The 22,978-nt window shown below is 44.0% G+C and overlaps 1 protein-coding gene and 1 pseudogene across 1 annotated transcript; one reads left to right on the forward strand and one right to left on the reverse strand.

Annotated features, from left to right (window-relative positions):
* The first annotated feature begins 822 nt into the window (after nt 1–822).
* LOC141026370 (protein FAR1-RELATED SEQUENCE 5-like) lies at nt 823–4,153 on the forward strand. The gene is made up of 3 exons (XM_073502796.1): nt 823–1,266; nt 1,563–3,730; nt 3,808–4,153. Exon 2 carries the CDS (start codon nt 1,569–1,571, stop codon nt 2,571–2,573), a length of 1,005 nt encoding a protein of 334 aa, XP_073358897.1. The 5' UTR covers nt 823–1,266; nt 1,563–1,568; the 3' UTR covers nt 2,574–3,730; nt 3,808–4,153.
* A 9,010-nt stretch (nt 4,154–13,163) lies between these two features.
* LOC109733906 (disease resistance protein RPM1-like) lies at nt 13,164–17,717 on the reverse strand (annotated as a pseudogene).
* Nucleotides 17,718–22,978: the final 5,261 nt, after the last annotated feature.

Genomic DNA, 22,978 nt, shown 5'->3' on the forward strand with positions numbered 1-22,978 from the left:
ACACTCTTATATTAGTTTACAGAGGGAGTACATCAGAAGGCTCACGTGTACTTGGGGCAACTCGGACCTGCAGTATGGGCCCAGTTGTCGTGGTGGTCCCTCTTTCGATTGGCTAGCCTCACTCTTTGTCCATGAACAAACATGAATATAGTGGCAGCAAAGTAACAAATGGATAGTAGTAAATCATCTGTAAAAACAGAGAGTACCAGTAAACGGAGTGAATCCGTATTCAGACAAAATTACATGTATCATTTTCATAATATATTCACTCGATATTATATTTCTTGATATTTTCTTCTATATACATGGTCAAACTTAGAAAACATTGATTTTTTGACTAAATTTATGGGTCGTGTATTTCAGGGCAGAAGGTGTATTGACTATTGAGCCACCAAAGAGTAATGCACAATTTGACATTCGCAGTGTAGGAAGAGCTGGGTGCCTGGGTCTGTCTCAGCTAGCTTCACATTGTGGCATATAGAGACCACCACCATTTAGTAGCAGCATACGGTGTGGTGTAGTCCATTTCATCTTCCACATCTTCAGCTGAAATCCACAAACAGAGTATGCATCAGTTTACTTTGTCAGGAAATGTATTATGTGCTTTCAAGCTCAAACAGCATCACATGTTTGTAGGCATACACAGAACATGTTTGACACGCTGCAGAGGCGCTTGGACTGTGAGCCACCACGAACTAGCTCTCTCCTGGATCACAAAAAGATCCAGGGACTCCCGACTACACTCCACTACTATTGTCCTTGGCGGCACATGATGTACTTCAGGTAGACGCGCTCCATGCTCAAATCTCACCTTATTTTTTTGAGCTCCTTTACGGTGATTGGGGCAGTACTTGGAGTACTTTCGAGTACTTACCCCTCCGATTTTTATTAGCCGTACGATCTGGTGGGGGATTAAGAATGAATTAACTTAATTAGCTTAATCAGAGAAGGGCATAATGGTTCAGGGTAAAAAAAATTCAACCGATCACGTCCACGACCAGAACCACGTCTAGATCTAGTAGCTCGGTCAAGTCCTCCTTCTCGTCCTCTTCCTTCTGTCCGACGAGCCCGGCGAGAGGAACCAATTCACCGTCGTCGGCGTCGTTCTCGTCCTCCTCCTGGTCCCCTTCACTATAAAAGACGTGGTCGGCGGCAGGAAGAAGAATAAGGCGTGACATCTGCGGCGGCAGTGTCGGCGGCGACGGCGGCGGCGGTATAGGAGAAAGCCCCGCGCTGATCCCATCGCTTCCGGACTTGCATCTTAAGGTATGAATCGTCCGAATCTCAACTTACTTTGATTCGTAGCCTGCACTTCCTACTTAGATTTGTTTAGTCATCATCGATTTAGGTTTCCCTAGTGCATGCAATTCAATTTAGAATTTTTCATCATCCATGGTCACTTCACTAGTTTACGGGGGACCCAGTTTATGGACGTTTATGATCGCTTGCCATAACATGTACAAGGAGCAAAGTTTAAAATTCCACGCAAGCTTTCGTACTGGGTTTTGCATGCATTTATGTCTGTCCTTTCAGATTTTTTATTCGTCCGAATTGTGATGCAGGAAGACATGGCGGACGTAAGTCATGAGTCAATGATGGAGTACTATCATATTTCCAACAAGATGTTTAATAGTGAGGATGAAGGTTATACATTCTATAACAAATATGGTCTTGAGAAAGGTTTTAGTGTCCGGAGAAGCTATGTCGAGTGGGATGGATCCAACTGCCATATAATTTTAAGGAAATTTGTGTGTAGTCGTGAAGGGGTTCGTGAAGAGAAGCACATGAAGAGGAAGATGGAAGATAGAAAGAGGAGGCCACGGAGTATAACTCGTGTAGGGTGTAAAGCTAAATTGGTGATTGCAAGACAGGAGGAAACAAGTCAGTGGTTTGTCAAGGATTTCATCGATGAACACAACCATCCTCTAGCCCCACGGGATCTGTCGTGTCTTTTGCGTTCACACAGAAGAATTAGCGATGAGCAGAAAGCGGACATTGCAGACATGGAAAAATCTGGGATCAGAAAACACCATATTATGGATATTATGTGCATGCAGTACGGTGGATATGATGAGGTTGGATGCATTATGAGGGACATTTACAATTTCTGCCATGCTAACAAGAAGGAAACAATTTCTTCCGGGGATGCTCAAACGGTGATCAATCACATGGTGGCGAGGCAAGAGCAAGATTCAGATTTTTTCTTCAGGTACTTGCTTGATGAAGCTGGCCATCTGAAGGGACTGTTCTGGTGTGATAGTCAATCCCGACTTGACTACGAGGCTTTCGGAGACGTTATTATTTTTGATAGCACATACAGAACCAATAAGTACAATCTGCCATTTGTGCCGTTTGTCGGGTTGAATCACCACCGCAATACCGTTATTTTTGCATGTGGTATCATTTCACATGAAACAAGCCAGGCATACGAGTGGATGTTACGGACCTTTTCTGATGCTATGGGACAGAAGCATCCTATATCTGTGATCACGGATGGGGACCTTGCAATGCAGAGAGCAATCAGGGTGGTGTGGCCTGACTCAAACCATAGGCTCTGTATATGGCACATTTAGCAGAACATTGTACGCCATCTGCATGATGACACGGTAAAGGAGGAATTCCGATCTTTCATATATGATACATCTTCCATTGAAGAGCATGAGAGAAAATGGTTACACTTCTTACAACGGAATAAAGTAACAAGTGAGGACTCCTGGCTGCATCAGATGTATAAGATGAGAAAACTGTGGTGTGCTCCATATCTTGAGGGCCGTTGTTTCCTAGGATTGAGCAGCAATCAGCGGAGTGAGAGTTTAAACTCGGTGCTACATACGCATCTTGAGGCTAAGATGACGTTGTTTCAAATGCTAGAGCACTATGAGCGTTGCCTTGCGTCGTGACGCTTGAACGAGGCTCTCCAAGACGTCGAGGCCTTACAGTCCGTTCCATTCACAGAGGAAAATGCTTCAGTTCTTGAGAAACATGCCGCGAAATTTTTCACTCCTGCTGTGTTTAAGTTGGTCTTATGGAGCATAGATGCTGTCATAAAATGTGAGATCAGAGAGGTACTTGATGCAGCAGAGGTTACCACATACGTTGTGTCTAAGAAGGAAAGAATGGATAAAAAGATTTAAGTGCGCACGGAGACGAAGGAAGGTATGCTTCGCAGTATTAGTTGTTCTTGCTGCAAATTGGAATGCGCAGGCACACCATGTTCCCACATATTTTACATATTGGGAATTTTATAAGAAGAAACACTATCCAGGTGTTGTGTTCTCACTAGGTGGACAATGAGTGCAAAATGTGCATTCACACCGACCAGAAAGAGCGAGATGTATGCATACTCTGCAGCCCTAAGGTACCGTAAGCTAAGGAATTTTAGTCACGCAGCATGTTTCAAGGCATGCCACTCTGATGAGGCGTTTCAGCATCTAAAAAGGGTTTTGGAAGGACAAGATGTTTGCAAGGGATCAACAAGTGAACAAGCTGATAGCAAGGGATCAACTAATGCTCAGGGTAACAGCATTAGGTTTGGCCCGTTGATGCCACAATCGGCTAACCTTGATGGTGAAGGTTTCGAAAAGGTTCTGGATCCCGTGCATGTGCCAGGCCGAGGTGCTCCGAAGAAAAGGCTACAGGCAAAGATGAAGAAACCAGAACAAAGGGTAGATGTAGCTATTGTCATGAGGCAGATGGTCACAATCGACGTACGTGCGCCAAATTGATAGAGGTACCTAATATGCCGTAATTTAATGTTTTAATTTGTCCAAATATATTCCATGGCATTAATAATATCCTTATGTGCAGGATCTCAAAGAAAAAATATGATAGCTACAACATTGTGCGCACGGTCGGACAACAAGTACGTCGACGATCAACCTGATGTTGGCGTGTGCATTGTCGTCTATGTCTAGTATCGTGTGACCTTTTCTCTAAAATACTTCATTCTGTCAGTTAGTGACTTCCTCATAATGTATGACTCAGCTATTTGGTTGTCCACTCCCTTGTAACAGTATTAGTTTGGGATATTTTTTTGCATTTTATATGTGAGTTCTTCAAGTGCAACCTCAAGAATCATGGTTTCTTCATGGCCAGCATGTAGCTTCTTTATGTTGCACGATAAAATTTGGAAATAGATGTAATGGAGGAATTATATTTCGCTCCTGAAAACAAAATAAAAGCCTGATAAATCCAAAAAATACATTAGCCATCCATGCTCTCCAATTGAAGAATATACATGATGAATACAGATGATAAATCATACTCATCCTACATATCCTCCACGTAGAGTGCAAGGAAAACTGCTTCCGACTTCTTATCATAGTGTGTTTGTATCTGCATGTACAACTCACCATGCTACAGGGGAGCCAGGCGAACAAAACAGTGAAAACGGCGAAGAAACTGGTGAAGAAATTGTTCCGGGCGAGTTATATCGCGTGTGCCGCGGCGTGGGGAACATACCCTCCTCGGGATTTCCATCGCAGAGGCCCAGGCAATCGTCTCCGGGATCAGCGCCAGGTGACAGCTGCGGATCCGTGGCAGATCGACCAGACGCGCCAGCTGCGATCGGCTGCACGCGCGCCTCCGACCTGCCGCTCGACACGCGGCCACCTCGGATCGGGCGAGGCGCGCCCTCCGGCCCGCACCAATCACCGGCGGCCACGCGGCAACCATATAATGGTCAGGGACGCATGCGCTTTGCGGTCCAGCCCGTGTGCTACTAGCGGCGCCCCGCCGTTCGCCAGGCGGACGTGGAGACAGCCCCTGACTCCAGTGGGCCTGCAGCATCATGGGCTCATGATGAGCCTGCGAGCCGCCCTGGATCTTCTGCCGCTCCACTCTCACCAGCGCCTCGGCCCGCTGCCACAGAAGATCAGGACCGCCCGGAACCGGCTGCTGCAGGCTAATATGCCTCGGATTCCGTCGCTGTCCTGTCTCCAGAAAGGGCTATGGGATCTTGTGCGGCCACGAACTCTCCTGCACATCAATGGTCCCTCCGGAATGCGGTGATTTTTTCGACCACCTCCAAATTACCTCAATTTTGGCACACATGATCTCTTGCACAAACAAAACTAGGTTTCCAAGGTTTTATATTTTTTTTGAATTTATGCCGCCCTCTAGACTGACTGATCAAAACATCGGTGTATACCTCAAGGGGGCATTGTAATTTTTTTCCAAATTTTCTTTCATGGACATGTTTGGCACATGTGGGTCACCGTGTCATAGAGAAATTGGGTGATTTGGAGGTCGTGGAAAAAATCGCCTTTGTTCAAAAAATGGCTTAAGTTAGACCAAATGGTCCCTCCGGAATGCGGTGATTTTTTCGACCACCTCCAAATCACCTCAATTTTGGCACACATGATCTATTGCACAAACAAAGCTAGGTTTCCAAGGTTTTGTCTTTTTTTGAATTTTTTTGAATTTATACCGCCCTCTAGACTGACTGATCAAAACATCGGTCTATAACTCAAGGGGGCATTGTAAAATATTTTTTTACCAAATTTTGTTTCATGGACATGTTTGGCACATGTGGGTCACCGTGTCATAGAGAAATTGGGTGATTTGGAGGTGGTGGAAAAAACCACCTTTGTTCAAAAAATGGCTTAAGTTACCAAATGGTCCCTCCGAAATGCGGTGATTTTTTCGACCACCTCCAAATCACCTCAATTTTGGCACACATGATCTCTTGCACAAACAAAGCTAGGTTTCCAAGGTTTTATATTCTTTTGAATTTATACTGCCCTCTAAACTGACTGATCAAAACATCGGTCTATACCTCAAGGGGGCACTGTAAAATATATTTTTTTCCAAATTTTCTTTCATGGACATGTTTGGCACATGTGGGTCACCGTGTCATAGAGAAATTTGGTGATTTGGAGGTGGTGGAAAAAATCACCTTTGTTTAAAAAATGGCTTAAGTTACCAAATGGTCCCTCCGGAATGCGGTGATTTTTTCGACCACCTCCAAATCAGCTCAATTTTGGCACACATGATCTCTTGCACAAACAAAGCTAGGTTTCCAAGGTTTTATAATTTTTCTAAATTTTTTTGAATTTATACTGCCCTCTAGACTGACTGATCAAAACATCGGTCTATACCTCAAGGGGCCATTGTAAAATATATTTTTTCCAAATTTTCTTTCATTGAAATGTTTGGCACCTGTGGGTCACCGTGTAAAAGAAAATTTGGGTGATTTGGAGGTGGTGGAAAAAATCACCTTTGTTCAAAAAATGGCTTAAGTTAGACCAAATGGTCCCTCCGGAATGCGGTGATTTTTTCGACCACCTCCAAATCACATCAATTTTGGCACACATGATCTATTGCACAAACAAAGCTAGGTTTCCAAGGTTTCGTATTTTTTTGATTTCATACTGCCCTCTAGACTGACTGATCAAAACATCGGTCTATAACTCAAGGGGGCATTGTAAAATATATTTTTACCAAATTTTCTTTCATGGACATGTTTGGCACATGTGGGTCACCGTGTCATAGAGAAATTGGGTGATTTGGAGGTGGTGGAAAAAACCACCTTTGTTCAAAAAATGGCTTAAGTTAGACCAAATGGTCCCTCCGGAATGCGGTGATTTTTTCGACCACCTCCAAATCACCTCAATTTTGGCACACATGATCTTTTGCACAAACAAAGCTAGGTTTCCAAGGTTTTATATTTTTTTGAATTTATACTGCTCTCTAGACTGACTGATCAAAACATCGGTCTATACCTCAAGGGGGCATTGTAAAATATATTTTTTTCCAAATTTTCTTTCATGGACATGTTTAGCACATGCATGTGGGTCACCGCGTCATAGAGAAATTGAGTGATTTGGAGGTGGTGAAAAAAACCACCTTTGTTCAAAAAATGGCTTAAGCTAGACCAAATGGTCCCTCTGGAATGCGGTGATTTTTTTGACCACCTCCAAATCACCCAAATTTTGGCACACATGATCTCTTGCACAAACAAAGCTAGGTTACCAAGGTTTTAGATTTTTTTGAATTTTTTTGAATTTATACCGCCCTCTAGACTGACTGATCATAACATCGGTCCATACCTCAAGGGGGCATTGTAATATATATTTTTCCCAAATTTTCTTTCATAGACATATTTGGCACATGTGGGTCACCGTGTCATAGAAAATTTGGGTGATTTGGAGGTGGTGGAAAAAAATCACCTTTGTTCAAAAAATGGCTTAAGTTAGACCAAATGGTCCCTCCGAAATGCGGTGATTTTTTCAACCACCTCCAAATCACCCAAATTTTGGCACACATGATCTCTTGCACAAAACAAAGCTAGGTAAGTCAGTGAGCATGTGTTAAATTTTGTTGACTAATTTCAATATGAATGCAAAAAGAATGCACACCTATGATACCAGAGGCAGGAGTTTTCATACACCACGGCCTGTATATGACTAGGAATCCAACAGTTTATGGGCCAGGATACAGGCCCGGGGTGCAGACTACTGTTCTGCTGGTGGGGCCAACTGGGCAAAGAGCATGAAACATTAGGCAAAGTACTGCCTGCATATGAGAGGAGCTTGAGTGGGGAGGCACAGCCGGGTATATAAGCTGGTGCGTCTCCCTCTCGCTCGGCGAGGTGGGACTAAACTCCCACCAGCGTCTGCTTTGCTCTGGTGCGCCCACGCGATGGGCCAGATTAGATGGGCTTTCATAGGCCAGCCTATCCCGCGTGCTGGACCACGCGTGGGTCTAGATGTCTAGGCTGGCCCATGCTTTTCCTTTTGTTTATTTTTTTCCTTTTCCTTTTGTTTACATAAAAATTACCCGACCACTCAAAAAATAACATGTTACATCTTATTTCAAATTCTTTTTTTTGCGATATTTGGTTTGCATTTTCTATAAATCCTAAAAAATGCATCAATCATCCTTGCTCTCCGATTGAAGAATATATAGGATGAATACAGATGATTAATCATACTCATTCTACATATCCTCCACGTAGAGTGCAAGGAAGACCAACTCTTGTGATAATCAAATAGATGAAGGTATTTAAGCCGGTGCAGCACTTGCTCGGGGGCGAGGTGGGACTAAAAATATTAAGACGTGATCCTAAATTTGGCACACAAAATTTGGCACACATGATCTCTTGCACAAACAAAGCTAGGTTTCCAAGGTTTTATATTTTTTTGAATTTATACTGCTTAAAATACTTGCCGGACATGATGTAAATGGACCCAAAAAATTTCCACTTCTTTGTATCAACATGAGAAGGAAGCATGAATAGTTTGGTAAGGTTGTTGGCATTTGTATGGATTTTCTAATACGATTAAATGCTTAGAATACTTCTCGGAGGTGACGCGAGAAGCGCACGTTGTCGATCCTTCACCGGCGGCCGTTCCGGTAGGAGGTAAGGGTCCGTGTGGAAGGACGGGTTTTTCTCGACTTGCTTCAAATGGACCTGTATTCTTTCTTCACCCTTGTACCAACATGAGAAGCATCCATGACTAGTTCCATTGATTTTCGATGTTTTTATTCATTTTCTAGGGTTATCACGACGATAAAACCCTAAAATGTTTCCCACCAGCGGCACCCTTCCCTCCGATCACTCTGACCAGCATGTACTTAACTTAGCATCAAGGCCATGAAAACAGGAATCAGAACCGTATTAGATTTTGATCCCACACATACAAAACAGATAACACACAGACTGCAGGTACTACGATTATCAGATTGAACTTGTAATGCATAACAACTTCTGGTATTCAAATACATCACATGAAATAGTGAGACAACTAGAAATGCAAAAAAGCATGTGATGTTGAGGTTGAGCAAGGGACTTTTCTTGTGAGGCGCAGCATCTTCAGCAACCTATCCATGATTCCACTTGTAGCATATAAGTAACTGAAAGTTTCAGATTGAATACAGTTGGTATTGGAAAAATGGCAGTACGGTAATTTGAAGATGCCAAGGAAATCTGTCACAACAACTGTAGGAGGATACGAATTTGAATACAAAGTTCATAAAAGTCAATGTTGAATTAATAAGACCTTTGCAAGATGCAAAATCACTGCTGTGATGAGAGTAAACAGCATGTAGGCCATAGCACGTGCAAGAAGCACTTACAAGAAGTGAAGCAAAAGGTTGTACAGCAGGGCAACATGAGTAAGCCAACATCCCTACAAAAATTATTTCACTGCTTATGTCTATTTTTTTTGCTGAATCATTAGGAAGCCCTAAATATTTGGATGCAAGATCACCGACATGGCATTACTGAAATATTTCAGTGTCTACATCTCTCTACTGAAAGTGCATTACTGAAATATTTCAGTGGCTACGTGTGTGTGTACTGAAACAGCACCACTGAAATATTTCAGTTGCTACATGCGTGTACTGAAACAGCACCACTGAAATATTTCATTTCGTACGTGCGTGTACTGAAAGTGAACCACTGAAATATTTTAGTGGGTACGTGCGTGTACTGAAAGTGCACCACCGAAATATTTCAGAGGCTACGTGCTTGTACTGAAACAGCACCACCGAAATATTCCAGTGGCTACGCGCGTGTACTGAAACGGCTACACCGAAATATTTCTGGGGTTGCGTGCGTGTACTGAAACTGCAGTACTGAAATATTCAGTGTCTACCCGTGTGTACTGAAATTGCATTGCACTACTGAAATTTTTCAGTGTGTACCCGTGTGTACTGCAATTGCACTACTCAAATATTTCAGTGTGAACCTGTCAGTACTGAAATATTTCAATGCCTACAACTATCTACTAAACTTGCAGTATTGAAATATTTCAGTGTCAACCCAGAGTCTATCACTCTAAACTGTGTACTGAACTTTTCTGGAGGCACTTCTTGTAGCCAAAATATTGCAAGTTCAATTTACACAGATTGCATCACGTAATTTGAACACAACTCTTGAGGTGACAGACAAAATTTCCTATCATGGATACCACTCCAGCACATCAAAACGTAGCAAGTAAACATAGCAATGCTATATGCCTAGACTCATTACAGCCTCGTCGATCAAACTAAGCTACCATCCAGAGGCTACGGATTCAAGTACACAGGTAGCAAGAACATATTGCAGAGAATCAAATTAAGCAAGTGACAAGTAATGATGAATGAAATTCAGCAATCTTACCCTAAACATAGCTACGGCCGCCGTTCAGACGAGGAGAGCGGCGAGGGAAGCGTGGAGAACGGCGGGGAAGCGACGTCGCGACCACTGTCCTCCTCCTCTTGCGCTTCGGAGTCATCTCCGACTCGGTTGGAGGCTCCACAATCTGCAACGGCACCTCGTGCACCGTGGGTTCCTGATCCAGTGGATGCTCTACCCTGGATCTGAACGCCCACCACCTACGCCCGGTCCACGGGCTGGATGAATCGGCCTGCTCCATCGCCCAGAGGAGGATCTCGACCTTATGCATCGGTTGTGCGGGTGGGGGGGAAAGCTTTGCCCTCTCCCTCCTCGTCATTTGCTTCAAAGTGGCCATTGCCGTCCAGTTCATCTGCAATATGTTGTGAAACCAAGAACGGATCTCCGTCAACCTGTCCATCTTGACCTGGTCGCCGCCGGCGATCACCATGAAGTCGGCGTTCTCGCCGTCGGCGATCTCCACGAAGTCGGCGTTCTCGCCGCCGCCGATGTGCTCGATCTGCTGCTCCATCGAGGATCTTGCGTGGATGGAAGAGGGGGGTGGATGTGGAAGATGAGAAGAGCAAAGTTGCGGCCGCGAGAAGGAGGAGAAGGCTAGGAGATGGCCGCGGTTGCAATGGTGATGGAAGAGGGGAAGGAGCACGGCGGCGGCTTTGCATTGAACGAGAGGGGTGGCGTTTTTGCACTGGAGGAGAGGGGCGGCGGTTTTGCATTGGACGAGAGGGCCCCACCTTGTCATATATTTCCTAGGACTAAAATGCCCCTAGACTAATAGTACTTTCGAGTACTTTCATCCGCGTACTTTCGAGTACTACGTATGTATGCGCCGTTAGATCAAGACAAACGAACGGCTCCAAAAAATGCCAACTACTGTAAAAGTTGTATATTTTTTAGAAAAGGAGGATGACCCCCGGCCTCTGCATCTAGGCGATGCATACGGCCACTTTATTAATTATTCTCATAAGACCTTACAAAGTAATACCACAGTAGGACTAAAGCCGCCGTCTAAGCAACAAACTGTCGCTACACTTATCCAGTTGATGAAGGGGCGCAGATAGCCTGGGCCTAATACCAAACAGACATCGTAACCAAACCTAATATCTAAGACCTGAGGACCCATCCAGGACGCCTGCCGGGCATGGGTCTCGCCGGTCCGGCGTGCTCATAGAGGCCGGCGCCGCCAACTGCCACCGCTCCATCTTCAGAACTGTACTGATGCATCAACCTTGCTCGGTCCAGCTATCGCCGACGCCACCACGGCGCCCAACGGCACCTCCTCCCTGCGCGCAAACAATTGTACACGTCGCGGTCGCCACTGATACACCTCAGCGCCATGCTGCCAAGTACCACCAGCCGACACAACTTGAAGCCCTTGGAGGATCTGTCGTGCGTAGCACCTGCCGACCAGGCATGACCAAGTTTAGCACCTGTCGGTCAGGCATGACTTGACATCTCCACCGAAGCTCCGTGCAAGACGAAGCTGCTCCACCTCCTGCCTCTGACTTCCAGCCCTGCTCCACAAAACGACGCTCCCAAGAGAGAAACGACACCGCAGTGCCGCCATCATCCGGTCTGGAACACCAGATCCTAGGGTTTCCCCCGGAGCAATACGAGTGGGTCGACGGTAGTCACATGACGATGCCTTCATCAAGGTAACGATGTGGAACGCCGCCATCGCCCGCCGTCGGCTCGGTTTTCACCGGCAACTACGTCTCCCCGACTCGCAGCTGGTGCCAGATGACGGATCCCGAGATCCGAACACCCAGCCTCAGGCCGACCACCTCTGACGGAAGAGATGACCACCACCGCCGGCTGCACCGGTCAGAACAGATCTGATCGGAGGTGCCGCCGACGAGACCACCAGGCCCTCCACGCTGCCGTCGCCGATCTGAAGGCAGCCTGCACGCCACCGCAGCCAAGCCGGCCGCCGCCGACCGAAGGGCCATCCACAACGCCCACCGCGCCAAGCCGTCGCCGTCCGAGGACGGGCCGGCCTGCCGCCGCCTGCCGCCACACCGCGCCGCAGATCCCAGATCAGTCGCACCACCACGCCTTAGGGTCCGCCCCACCCCGGAGACGCGCGAGAGAGGAGATCCCCCGCGACCGCCGTCGGCCCCCGGGCTTAGCCCGGCGGCGGCTAGGTTTCTGGCCGCCCGAGTCGCCCTAGGGGGAGGACGACGCGGGGTCCGCTCAAATCTCACCTAGCAAGCAGTGTCGCTCCAGTGTCTCCTAGGTATCAACATTTCTGACGTTTTAAAACTCATGGTACCATGTGGACACTGAACACTGAAGGAGGTTTTCTTTAACAAACAAACAGTATGTTCTTTCTCTGCTACGAAATGGATCATAGGAAATAAAAGCAAGCTGAGCGATATTCGACCAAAGAAACCGCCGGGGGACGTTTTCCCTGACAAACTAAAGTTTTTAAAGCTAATACAATGAAAATCGCAGTTTTTGTTTTTGCGAGGAATACATGAGTATATATAGCAGAATGAACCTTTTCAAAAAATATATAGTAGAATGAAAATCAGAGTTAACAGTGTATATATAGCAGGCATATTTGGCGGAGAATGGATAACAACAGATGCAATAATTTATGGCTGTGTTCATTGCTTGATGCAAAGGCCGAGTGTAATCCTCCTTTTAGGGGAAAAAAACTGATGCAGTCATCATTCTCTGTTTACAAACAAGCACATAGTACATAGTTGCAGCAACAAGTGGAGGGTAATGAACCATCTCTACAAAAAAACAGAGTACTAGAAAACAGAGCAAGTCTGTATTCAAAATTGCAGGTGTTCTCATCAGGTTGATCAGCCACTCCATTCCATGGTGTTCCCCAAGAACCGATTTTTCATCTGGGCCGACAATTTTAACTTGTAAACTCCTTCTGAGATCTCAAAATGGTGTACTTGCCTCTGCCACATTGAAGCCCCAAGATCAATGCATTCATCTTCCATTAACAGCGGCAAAATGTCAGGATCCCTCCTGCTTCACCTTGCACCATATCAGAGGCCGGCAGCCAGCAGGGATGTTTCGAGAGCTGAAGTGATGGCCAATTGCGGCATAGCAGTACGTATATGCAGCTTAAATGCTTAATTAGTACGTAGCAGCATCTCGTGCGGTGTAGTCCTTTGCATTTTCAACCTCATCTCCCCAGCTGAGATCAAATACACGGCATCAATTAGTACATATCATTAGCAAATGCATGTTTGCAAACTGAAAATGATACCAGAAACCATAAGTATATGGAAAATCCAACATGAAAACATGAAAAAGGGGATGTAGATGAACTGACCAGTTATCAGGGTTATCACAGTCCATACTTCAGAAAATTTTCATCAGTTGCATCACGCTCAAATCTAATCTGTCAGAGTTGCTCCAGCTCCTCCCAAATATCTAGATTCCTGACATTATGAAATGCTACACATTATGAACACCAATTTCTGCCTTGCTCCTAAAGAAGGAGTAGAAGGTCAGCAGACTGTAATCCTTTCATTGAGTAGCTTACTCTTTGGCCTAAAAAACAAAAAACAAAGAAGGAGCAGAAGGTTAGCCGATGCGCACCTCTAGTACTTCCATTGGACTAAACCTGCCTCTAGTTGGCTCCTTGTTATTATACAACCTTCGGCAGAAAATCAGGTAACGCGCCACCATAGGTCGCATTAATTTCATCATGAGTTTGATCATGCCATGCTCCAGCTTGTCCCGGATTTGTGAAATTCTAATTTCCTATAAGCGTGGTAACAAAAGGGTTCTTCAAATCGTAGAAAACAAGAGGAGCCCAATTGGTAATGGATGTGGAGAGTCTAAGACACGAAACTGATATGATAAAGAACTGCTTCTGTTTTGAGACGTCGTGGTTTAGTTTTCGAAAACAAAGTGCGATGTTTTTACTTTGTACAGTATCAGAATAAATAAAAAGCTGAAAGCAAAATTAAAGCAGAAATAGATAGGCAGAAATTCTACCTGTAGGTACCAGCGAAGGCGTCGACCAACCATCAAGCATCATCGTTGTCGGAATTGCAGGACCAGAAATCATCTTCCACCAAAGCAGAGCCTTTGACGCAGAGCCTTATGTCAGGATCTTGCCTGCTGCTACACCACAGATTAAAACACATCATCAGTTCAGTTCATACTTACCTGCTACTGCTAGTGAACAAAAGAGAAAATAGCCACTGAGTACTGACCTGTCGCTCCCAGTCGTCACGGCCACCAACTGCGACGAGGAGGTCTCCCCTGCTGCTGCATGCTCGGCATGGAGAGATGATGATTCCTCCCCCTCCGTTGCTTCAGCCACATGTACTACAATAGTGGATCCTTGGACAATGTCACCCAGGTCGTGATAGCTCTGCTCGTCATGCAGTCGCAGCACGGGGTGGTTGGGGTGTGCCTCCAATTCACGTTGCAACATACCAAGCCTGGCCACTTTACCACGAGTATTAAGCCAAATCTCATTGAGACTTGAAAGGTGCTCGACACCATTAATCCCTGATTCTATCCGGCAGGCACTCACTTCTATCTTTCCCAGCTGGGGTGAGGTGCCCTCCTCGAATATCAACTCTCTCACTTGCTTCAGTATCCAAATATGAAGTTTCTTGAGATTTGGGAATGCTCCCGTTTTGAACGCTAACTTCTCCCAATATAAGAGCCCATTCCAAGACTAAGCTGCCTGAGGTTGGGAAGTGACCCTATTATTTCCATGATTTTACCTTCTTTCTTTATTACAGTCCTGGATAAGCGAAGCTTGACCAAATGTATCAGACTGCCAACCCAGCCAGGAATCTCTCCAAGGCATCCATCCAACTTCAGACTCCTCAATAGGGGAGGAGGAGAGGAAACAACATGCAGCCACTCTAGTGTTACGCCTGAGCCAATAAGAAAATTATTCACTGTAAGAGAGCGGAGGCAAGTGAGCTTCTGAATGGCATCACACAATACATTGCATTTTTGCTTGGTGGCCCCTTCTGTTGCCACCCTCAGTTTTCTCAGCTGCACAAGCTCACCTAGCTCTTTAATTGCTTTGCCACATGTCCGCCTAATGTCCACAACCTCTAGTATTTGCAGCTCTTTCAGGTTGCCCATTCCTTTTGGCAACCTCACACCATCTGACTCTGACCAACGGCTAGACCATGCCATGTGTAGCTCAGCAACTACCTCAGCACGCTCACTAGGATCAACCAAAGGTGTGAACTGCATGGGCAGACAAGATACAGCCAGCAAGCATTTCTTTGGGTTATCCAAGTCAAACCTTTCAAAGGAACCATTTCTGGCACAACGGAGACTCTGCAGAGTCTTGAGTTTACTAATCTCAGTTGGTAGTTCTGTAATATAACCGGCTCTTATGTTCAAAGTATGCAAGCCTTGTAATTTTCCTATGGATCTGGGAAGTTTATAGATATGTGAATCTCCCAAGGAATCAGAAAAATTCACATACTTCAAATGGCGCAATAATCCTATGCTGCTGATATCCTTTTGTGCTAGTGGAAACTGTGCATTCTCTAGATCCAACGTTCGGAGCATTCTCATGTCGGGTGAACAGACAGAAGGTGATGGCCCCAATGATCTGTCACCAAACACAGTTACTGACCGAACGTGGCTCCAATCCATATTTATCTTTTGGCACATGATACCATGGTATGCTACATGGCGGAAGGTCTTATTTACAACACTAGTCAAATTATTCCCTGCCACGTACACAAAATTCTCATCTCTCGATATTGCTATCATGACATCGCGAACGATATCATGGACTCGGCAGCTCTTCACAACCCCTTCTATGTTCACTCCTGATGGCTGAATGATGCTTCGGTTGATTAGATCATTAAAGTAACTATTCCCAACCTCCTCAACACTTAGCCCATCTCTGGCGGTAATAAACCCCTCGGCTATCCATCTTTCTACCAGACGCGTCCTTTGGATTTCAAAATCCTCAGGAAATATGGCTAAATACAGAAAACATGACTTAAGATGAGAAGGTAAGTGGTTGTAACTCAGAAAAACCATCCTCCTCATTGCTTCAAGACTTCGGTTGCTCTCTAGCTCTAAGGGGATCTGCTTGTAAATACTTTGCCATTCACTAACCTCTCTAGTGGCAAGCATGCCTCCTATTGTAAGAATAGCTAGTGGTAATAGTCCTGACTTTTTCACTATCTTGGTAACTATTTCCCTCATTTTCACATCATTTTCCATGTCCTTCTCACTTCTCCTAGTCTTCCTTAGTAGCAAATATATGGCATCATTTGTTTCTAGGGGTTGATGGTGGTAGATAAGTGGTAGGGAAGATTCCAATGAGCACTTCTCAGCTAAACCAACATCTCGTGTTGTTACAATTATCCGGCTACCTTTATTGTTATTACTCGGAAAAGCAATATTCTTTATCCAGTTCCAATCATCTATGTTTCACAAATCATCAAGTACAACAAAGTACCTCTTTTCAAGCAGCTCTTTCCTCAGATAGTTGGCGAGGTCCTCTTCTCGCACTACATTACCTTCAAGTTGCTTCTTCAGTGCTTCATTGCCAAAAAATTCTTTGATCATAACCTTGAGAACCTCCATCCTGACAAACGATTGCGAGACAATGACCCAAGCACAACAAGAAAAGTTCTCCATACTTTCATAAACCTTCCTTGTAAGAGTAGTCTTACCCAAACCGCCCATGCCGACGACGCATACTACCTGAGCAGGACCATTTTTGGCATGGACATCTATAAGCTTTATCAACTCTTGTTTGGGCTTGGAAAACCCCACAAGTCCTGCTTCATCTATGTTGCTAGCTGAATGGTTGCGAATATCTTCCATGCAAGAATCCCTCTCATCATTTGTTCTGGTAATTTGGTTCTTCTCAATCAAGTTGTAGCGTGTGTTCCTGTTGCTGACTTCTTCAACTCTTGATTTGAGATCGCGGATTTGCACCGCGATTCGATGTTGGTCTTTGAGCTTCATAAGCTTCTGCGACAAGCTTTGACTTGCCACATGCACCATGAATTCACCAAGGCAATCTTCAATATTGTATGATAGCTCCCTTACTTGCTCTGCCCACACCTTGAGTAACAAGTCTTTCTTCTTCATATCTTCAGCGGCCACCAGGAAAGCCTGCATCGTTGCTAGCTCGTCTTTGATGAACCTATCAACAATGGAAAAGTAACTTCATTACGACATGCTTGGTGTCATTCTTGCGGCCTGTGATATGCAACAAAATAGAAGAAATATGCACCTCCATGAAGAGATTTCAAGCCTACCATGAATACCTGGTGCCATTCTATATACAAGAGTTGAGTAAAACATTTTGGTTGTTTCAAAAATTATATGTCTGACTAATGTTCATCTAATAAGATGTTCTTAACCGACAAAAGGATGTAAGAGGCAGTGGGAAGTGCATGAGAAAAACAAAAGAAGTGCATGTGCACATACCAGATATCCTTGCGCACACCCATCAGGAGGCTCATCTCGTCCGCGGCGGCAGAGGCGGCCTTGCTAATGGCGCCGCCCAGCATGGACCTCGCCATGCTCAGCACGGTCTCCGCCATTATCTCCGGCCGGCCGATATGATCCTCTCACAAACAACTCTTTGGTGGGGTGTTGAGGAGTAGGAGTAAGAAGTGAACTCGGTGTAGCAAAGCAATGCAAGCTGCAGTGCTGCTTTTATAGCGCGCGAACGGGGATTATTGTTCTTCTCTCCCTACGGCTAACGGTATTTTAGTAAGAAGTAGTAGATGAGAACGTGCATGCACATGGCATCGTGCATGCCATGGGGGCTAATTTGGAGCCTACGTATTGGATCTACCGAGCATAATCCACTTGGTACTAGCAGCAAGCGTGCCTGCTTCCTCGCAAGTCGCAAAAGCCAGCAGCAGTAAAAGTGTTTTTGTGTTTTTGTTTCGTTATCTTCTTGAAGGCATTGCTCGGATTTTCTTAAACTTTATCTTCATGGTGAAAACTCAGTGTCTGACTTTTGGTGATTCAATCTGGTGATGGCGGCGCTTGAGCCTCGTTCCATTCATGGACACGTTACTGATGACGAACGTTCCTCGTTGTCCTTGTGATGTCAAGATATGGTTAGTGCAGATGATCGTTGTCGTAGTTCTTTAATCATTGTTTCGATTGCTTTGAAGTTCTTTTTTCGTTTTCTTATTCCTCCGCTTAGGCACAATTTCAGTCTTGTATGACTTTGCTTTTTGTCATCTTGATTCTTTGTGTGCATGTGTTGGTGTTGCTTGTGTGCATTCTAGTCATGCAAATATCGTGTGTGTCTTCATTGTGTTTGCGTCTCCATGAGGCTTCACTCTAAATAAAATCCACTCTTTGTTGATAAAATGGCAGTTTTTTTCTCAATCCATCATGGCCAGGATTTCTTTTTGCGGATTAGAAACCTGTGAACGATGGGTCTTTTTGGGGAAGAACTTTCAATATATTCATCATCTATTATGACAGTACAAGGAATCAGAAGTAACAAAAAACTACATCCACGTCCGTAGACCACCTAGCGACGACTACAAGCACATGAGCGGGCCGAACATGCGTCGCTATCATCGCCCTTCCCTCATTGGAGCCGGGCAAAACTTACTGTAGAAGACAGTTAGAAAGTCATCGTGCTAAAGCCCCATATGACCAACGCATAAGACGTCGTCGATGAAAATAAACGATGAGTCTATTTGATAGTCGTGGATGTTTAGATTTGTCGCATTGCAGGGGTGTTTGGTTTATATTTAGTGTTTTTCCATCGCAATGTTGATAATCACATTTTTTATTTGACATTTCAGTTGCCGATGTGTCGGCTAAAATTAGTTACAAAAATAAGGTGTGAAAGAGAGAAAGCATTGCTGAAATTTTTTCGAACTATTCATCTTCAATCATGGCATGCAGTACAACGAGCATAAAAAATAACAAAAAATGCATCTAGATCTGTAGAGCACTTAGCGACGACTACAAGCACTAAAGCCAGCCAAATGCACGCCGCTGTGATCACCTCTCCCTCAACGGAGCTAGGCAAAACTTGTTGTAGCAGACAATCAGAAAGTCGTCGTGCTAAGACCCTATAGGACCAGCGCACCGGAACATCAACAGCCGCCGATGAAGAGTAAGCATAGATTGGAATGATCCAGTCTGAAAACACGCAAACATAGAAGAACTATGACCAGATCCGAGAAAATCCATCAAAGATAGATCCGCCAGAGACACACCTCCACACGCCCAACGATGATGCTAGACGCAGCACCAGGACGGGGTCTAGGCGGGGAGAACCTTATTCAATCTACACTTTAGTCATCATAGCAGGAAGTTAGCAACCGTTTAATCATATGTTAAATATGTTAATAGGATTTGCTTTGGGTAACATACGCTTTAGTCACCAACATTATATTACCTCCGTTTCAAAATTCTTCTCTTAGATTTATCTACATATGAATGTATGTAACACTAAAACATGACTAGATACATCCGTATCTAGACAAATATAAGACAAGAATTTTGTGAGTAGTATATACCATACTAAAAATGAAATATTCCTTCGTGTGGCATCCTTTTCAAAGTGTATATATGTTAGTACTGCATTCTCACCCACTATGTAGAGCAAAACAAAATGACACCGCGGCAATAGCGGATCTGGTCATTTGCAAGCCCGATGGTTCATGTGCCGGTGTGTGCTGTCTGGCAACATAGAGGTGTAGGAAGCTATGGCTGCATACGCGTGCTACAGTTGAGTAATTAAGTACTCCCTCTGTAAACTAATATAAGAAGGTTTAGATCACTAAATAGTGATCTAAAAGCTCTTATATTAGTTTACGGAGAGAGTAATTATAAACAACTTAATTTCCAATGTGTACGGTTCGGTCTGTCTCTTGCTTTTTGTGTTTTTTGCTTTTGCCTTTTCTGTTGTCTGGTTATTAGTTAATCTGTAGCTCTTGTGGTTCTCCATAAGATGCATGTGGGCAAGCAGAGCAGGAGTAGTTGAAACACACTATTGATCAAGTGGCTGCACCGACCGCGTGAGAAGATGCTGCGACGGGAACAAAATGACGAGAGAAAGAGGCACAACGGGTCTTAATTGCATGCCATCGATCCGACCTACTCCCTCCGTTCGGAATTACTTGTCGTAGAAATGGATGTATCTAGAATGGCAGAAATGGATGTATCTAAAACGTCTAGATACATCCATTTCTGCGACAAGTAATTCCGAACGGAGGGAGTAAATGACGTGAGAAGATGCTCCCCACTATGAATAAAAAGCAAAATTGCATGCCATCGATACGACCTAAGACGCACGTCCAGGTACAGCTAGTGTTAAGGTAACGGCACACTTTTTAGCACGCTGGACGGTGGTAATTTGAAAAAAAAATACTACTCCAGTTAATGGTTTTTTTTAATTAAACGTTCATGCGGACCTACTGTCTAAAATTACTCCCCAGTGTGTACTGTCCATGATCATGGGTTCAAGTGAGCTGTATGTTCATGCGGATCTACTGTCTAAATTAGAGCTTCCAGTTAATGCAAGCGACCGAGCCCAGGTTTCGTTGATTCAGTAGACTACAAGAGCCATCACGACCTGTAGAGACGACTAATAGGGCTAAACAGAAGTGTAGAGAAGAGAATAAACGAATCTACGAAAAACCGTGGGAGTGACTTTTCAAAGGGTATCCTCTCTCTAATTAGTGATTTCATTGGATCCTATTTAACTCTGGTGAGAGATACTCCCTCCATCCCATAATATAAGATCATTGTGCAAGCTAACATAGTTTGCAAAACAATCTTATATTGTACGAATCTTATAATTTTCTTTCGTTTTGTGTCTTTTAATCTTTTTCATCTAGTTTTTGCTTTTCCTTTTTTTCCTTTTTATGTCATTTTATAAATATAGTTCTTGCATACACATGAATATTATTTGAATATGTGATGGCATTTTTTTCTTGCCGTCCAAAGTGTTAACGTGTATTGTACCTGTGTATGTATGTGTACTTGTAGTCCTAGTTTATAGGATCATGGAGCATGCCCATGCGTGCGTGCCACTTCCATCGGGCTCCTTGTAACCGCTCCTCTGTGTGTATCTTGTACTCGGTGTGGGTGAATGAATGTATAGAGACAATTGATCATTCTACTCAAAGCTCGTGCATGCACGCTTGGTATAGCGCTGAAATGTAGGATCAGTCAGGCGCTATTTTATCGTGTGTATAGCAGCGCTCTTGAAGACTTTTACGGAATCTATTCTGTCGAAGCACATGTCATACTGTAAAAACGTGTAAAAATGACTTCTGCGGGACAAGTGTTTACAGAATCTGTTAGAGATGCTCTTAGACGAGATAGAAGGAGAGTACATAGGTTGGTCATTTGCACGCATAAAATTGTGATCAGCTAGCACACAAAATCTGCCCAACACTTAATTAGCCTAAATTCTGTTTATTAAGTCATCATATTAGCAATTTCCGTCTACACAACGTGCAATGCAAATATGCGTGAATGCCTTTCTTAATTATCCCAACATAGGAGGCATCTTTTTTACTAGCGCTGTTTAATTGCCCACCATATTTCTCAAGCATGCATTAGGAATTTCTTATGCAAGTGTAGGGAGGAATATGTGTTTAATTGCCCACCATATTTCTCAAACATTCATTAGGAATCCCAAAAACGTCGCGTCAATTAATTATCCCACATACGTAGTACTGATTCGTCCTTGCCCCGTTTAAATATTTATCCTTCATGTTTTCTTCTTTTTTCGAGAATACTTCCTTCGTTCAATACATCCTTTCTGGGCACCCAACATAGGAGGCATCTATTTTAGTAGCGCTGTTTAATTGCCCACCATATTTCTCAAGCATGCATTAGGAATTTCTTATGCAAGTGTATGGAGGAATATGTGTTTAATTGCCCACCATATTTCTCAAACATTCATTAGGAATCCCAAAAACGTCGCGTCAATTAATTATCCCACATACGTAGTACTGATTTGTCCATGCCCCGTTTAAATATTTATCCTTCATGTTTTCTTCTTTTTTCGAGAATCCTTCCTTCGTTCAATACATCCTTTCTGGGCACCCAACATAGGAGGCATCTTTTTTAGTAGCGCTGTTTAATTGCCCACCATATTTCTCAAGCATGCATTAGGAATTTCTTATGCAAGTGTAGGTAGGAATATGTGTTTAATTGCCCACCATATTTCTCAAACATTCATTAGGAATCCCAAAAACGTCGCGCCAATTAATTATCCCACATACGTAGTACTGATTCGTCCTTGCCCCGTTTAAATATTTATCCTTCATGTTTTCTTCTTTTTTCGAGAATCCTTCCTTCGTTCAATACATCCTTTCTGGGCACCCAACATAGGAGGCATCTATTTTAGTAGCGCTGTTTAATTGCCCACCATATTTCTCAAGCATGCATTAGGAATTTCTTATGCAAGTGTATGGAGGAATATGTGTTTAATTGCCCACCATATTTCTCAAACATTCATTAGGAATCCCAAAAACGTCGCGTCAATTAATTATCCCACATACGTAATACAGATTCGTCCTTGCCCCGTTTAAATATTTATCCTTCATGTTTTCTTCTTTTTTCGAGAATCCTTCCTTCGTTCAATACATCCTTTCTGGGCACCCAACATAGGAGGCATCTTTTTTAGTAGCGCTGTTTAATTGCCCACCATATTTCTCAAGCATGCATTAGGAATTTCTTATGCAAGTGTAGGGACGAATATGTGTTTAATTGCCCACCATATTTCTCAAACATTCATTAGGAATCCAAAAAACGTCGCGTCAATTAATTATCCCACATACGTAGTACTGATTCGTCCTTGCCCCGTTTAAATATTTACCCTTCATGTTTTCTTCTTTTTTGAGAATCCTTCCTTCGTTCAATACATCTTTTCTGGGC

The sequence above is a fragment of the Aegilops tauschii genome, chromosome 7, assembly GCF_002575655.3.
Source record: "Aegilops tauschii subsp. strangulata cultivar AL8/78 chromosome 7, Aet v6.0, whole genome shotgun sequence".
NCBI classification, from domain to species: Eukaryota; Viridiplantae; Streptophyta; class Magnoliopsida; order Poales; family Poaceae; genus Aegilops; species Aegilops tauschii.

Excerpts from the sequence above, each read along its gene's own strand:
- LOC141026370 (XM_073502796.1), top strand. The coding sequence starts at position 1,569 with ATGGCGGACGTAAGTCATGAGTCAATGATGGAGTACTATCATATTTCC.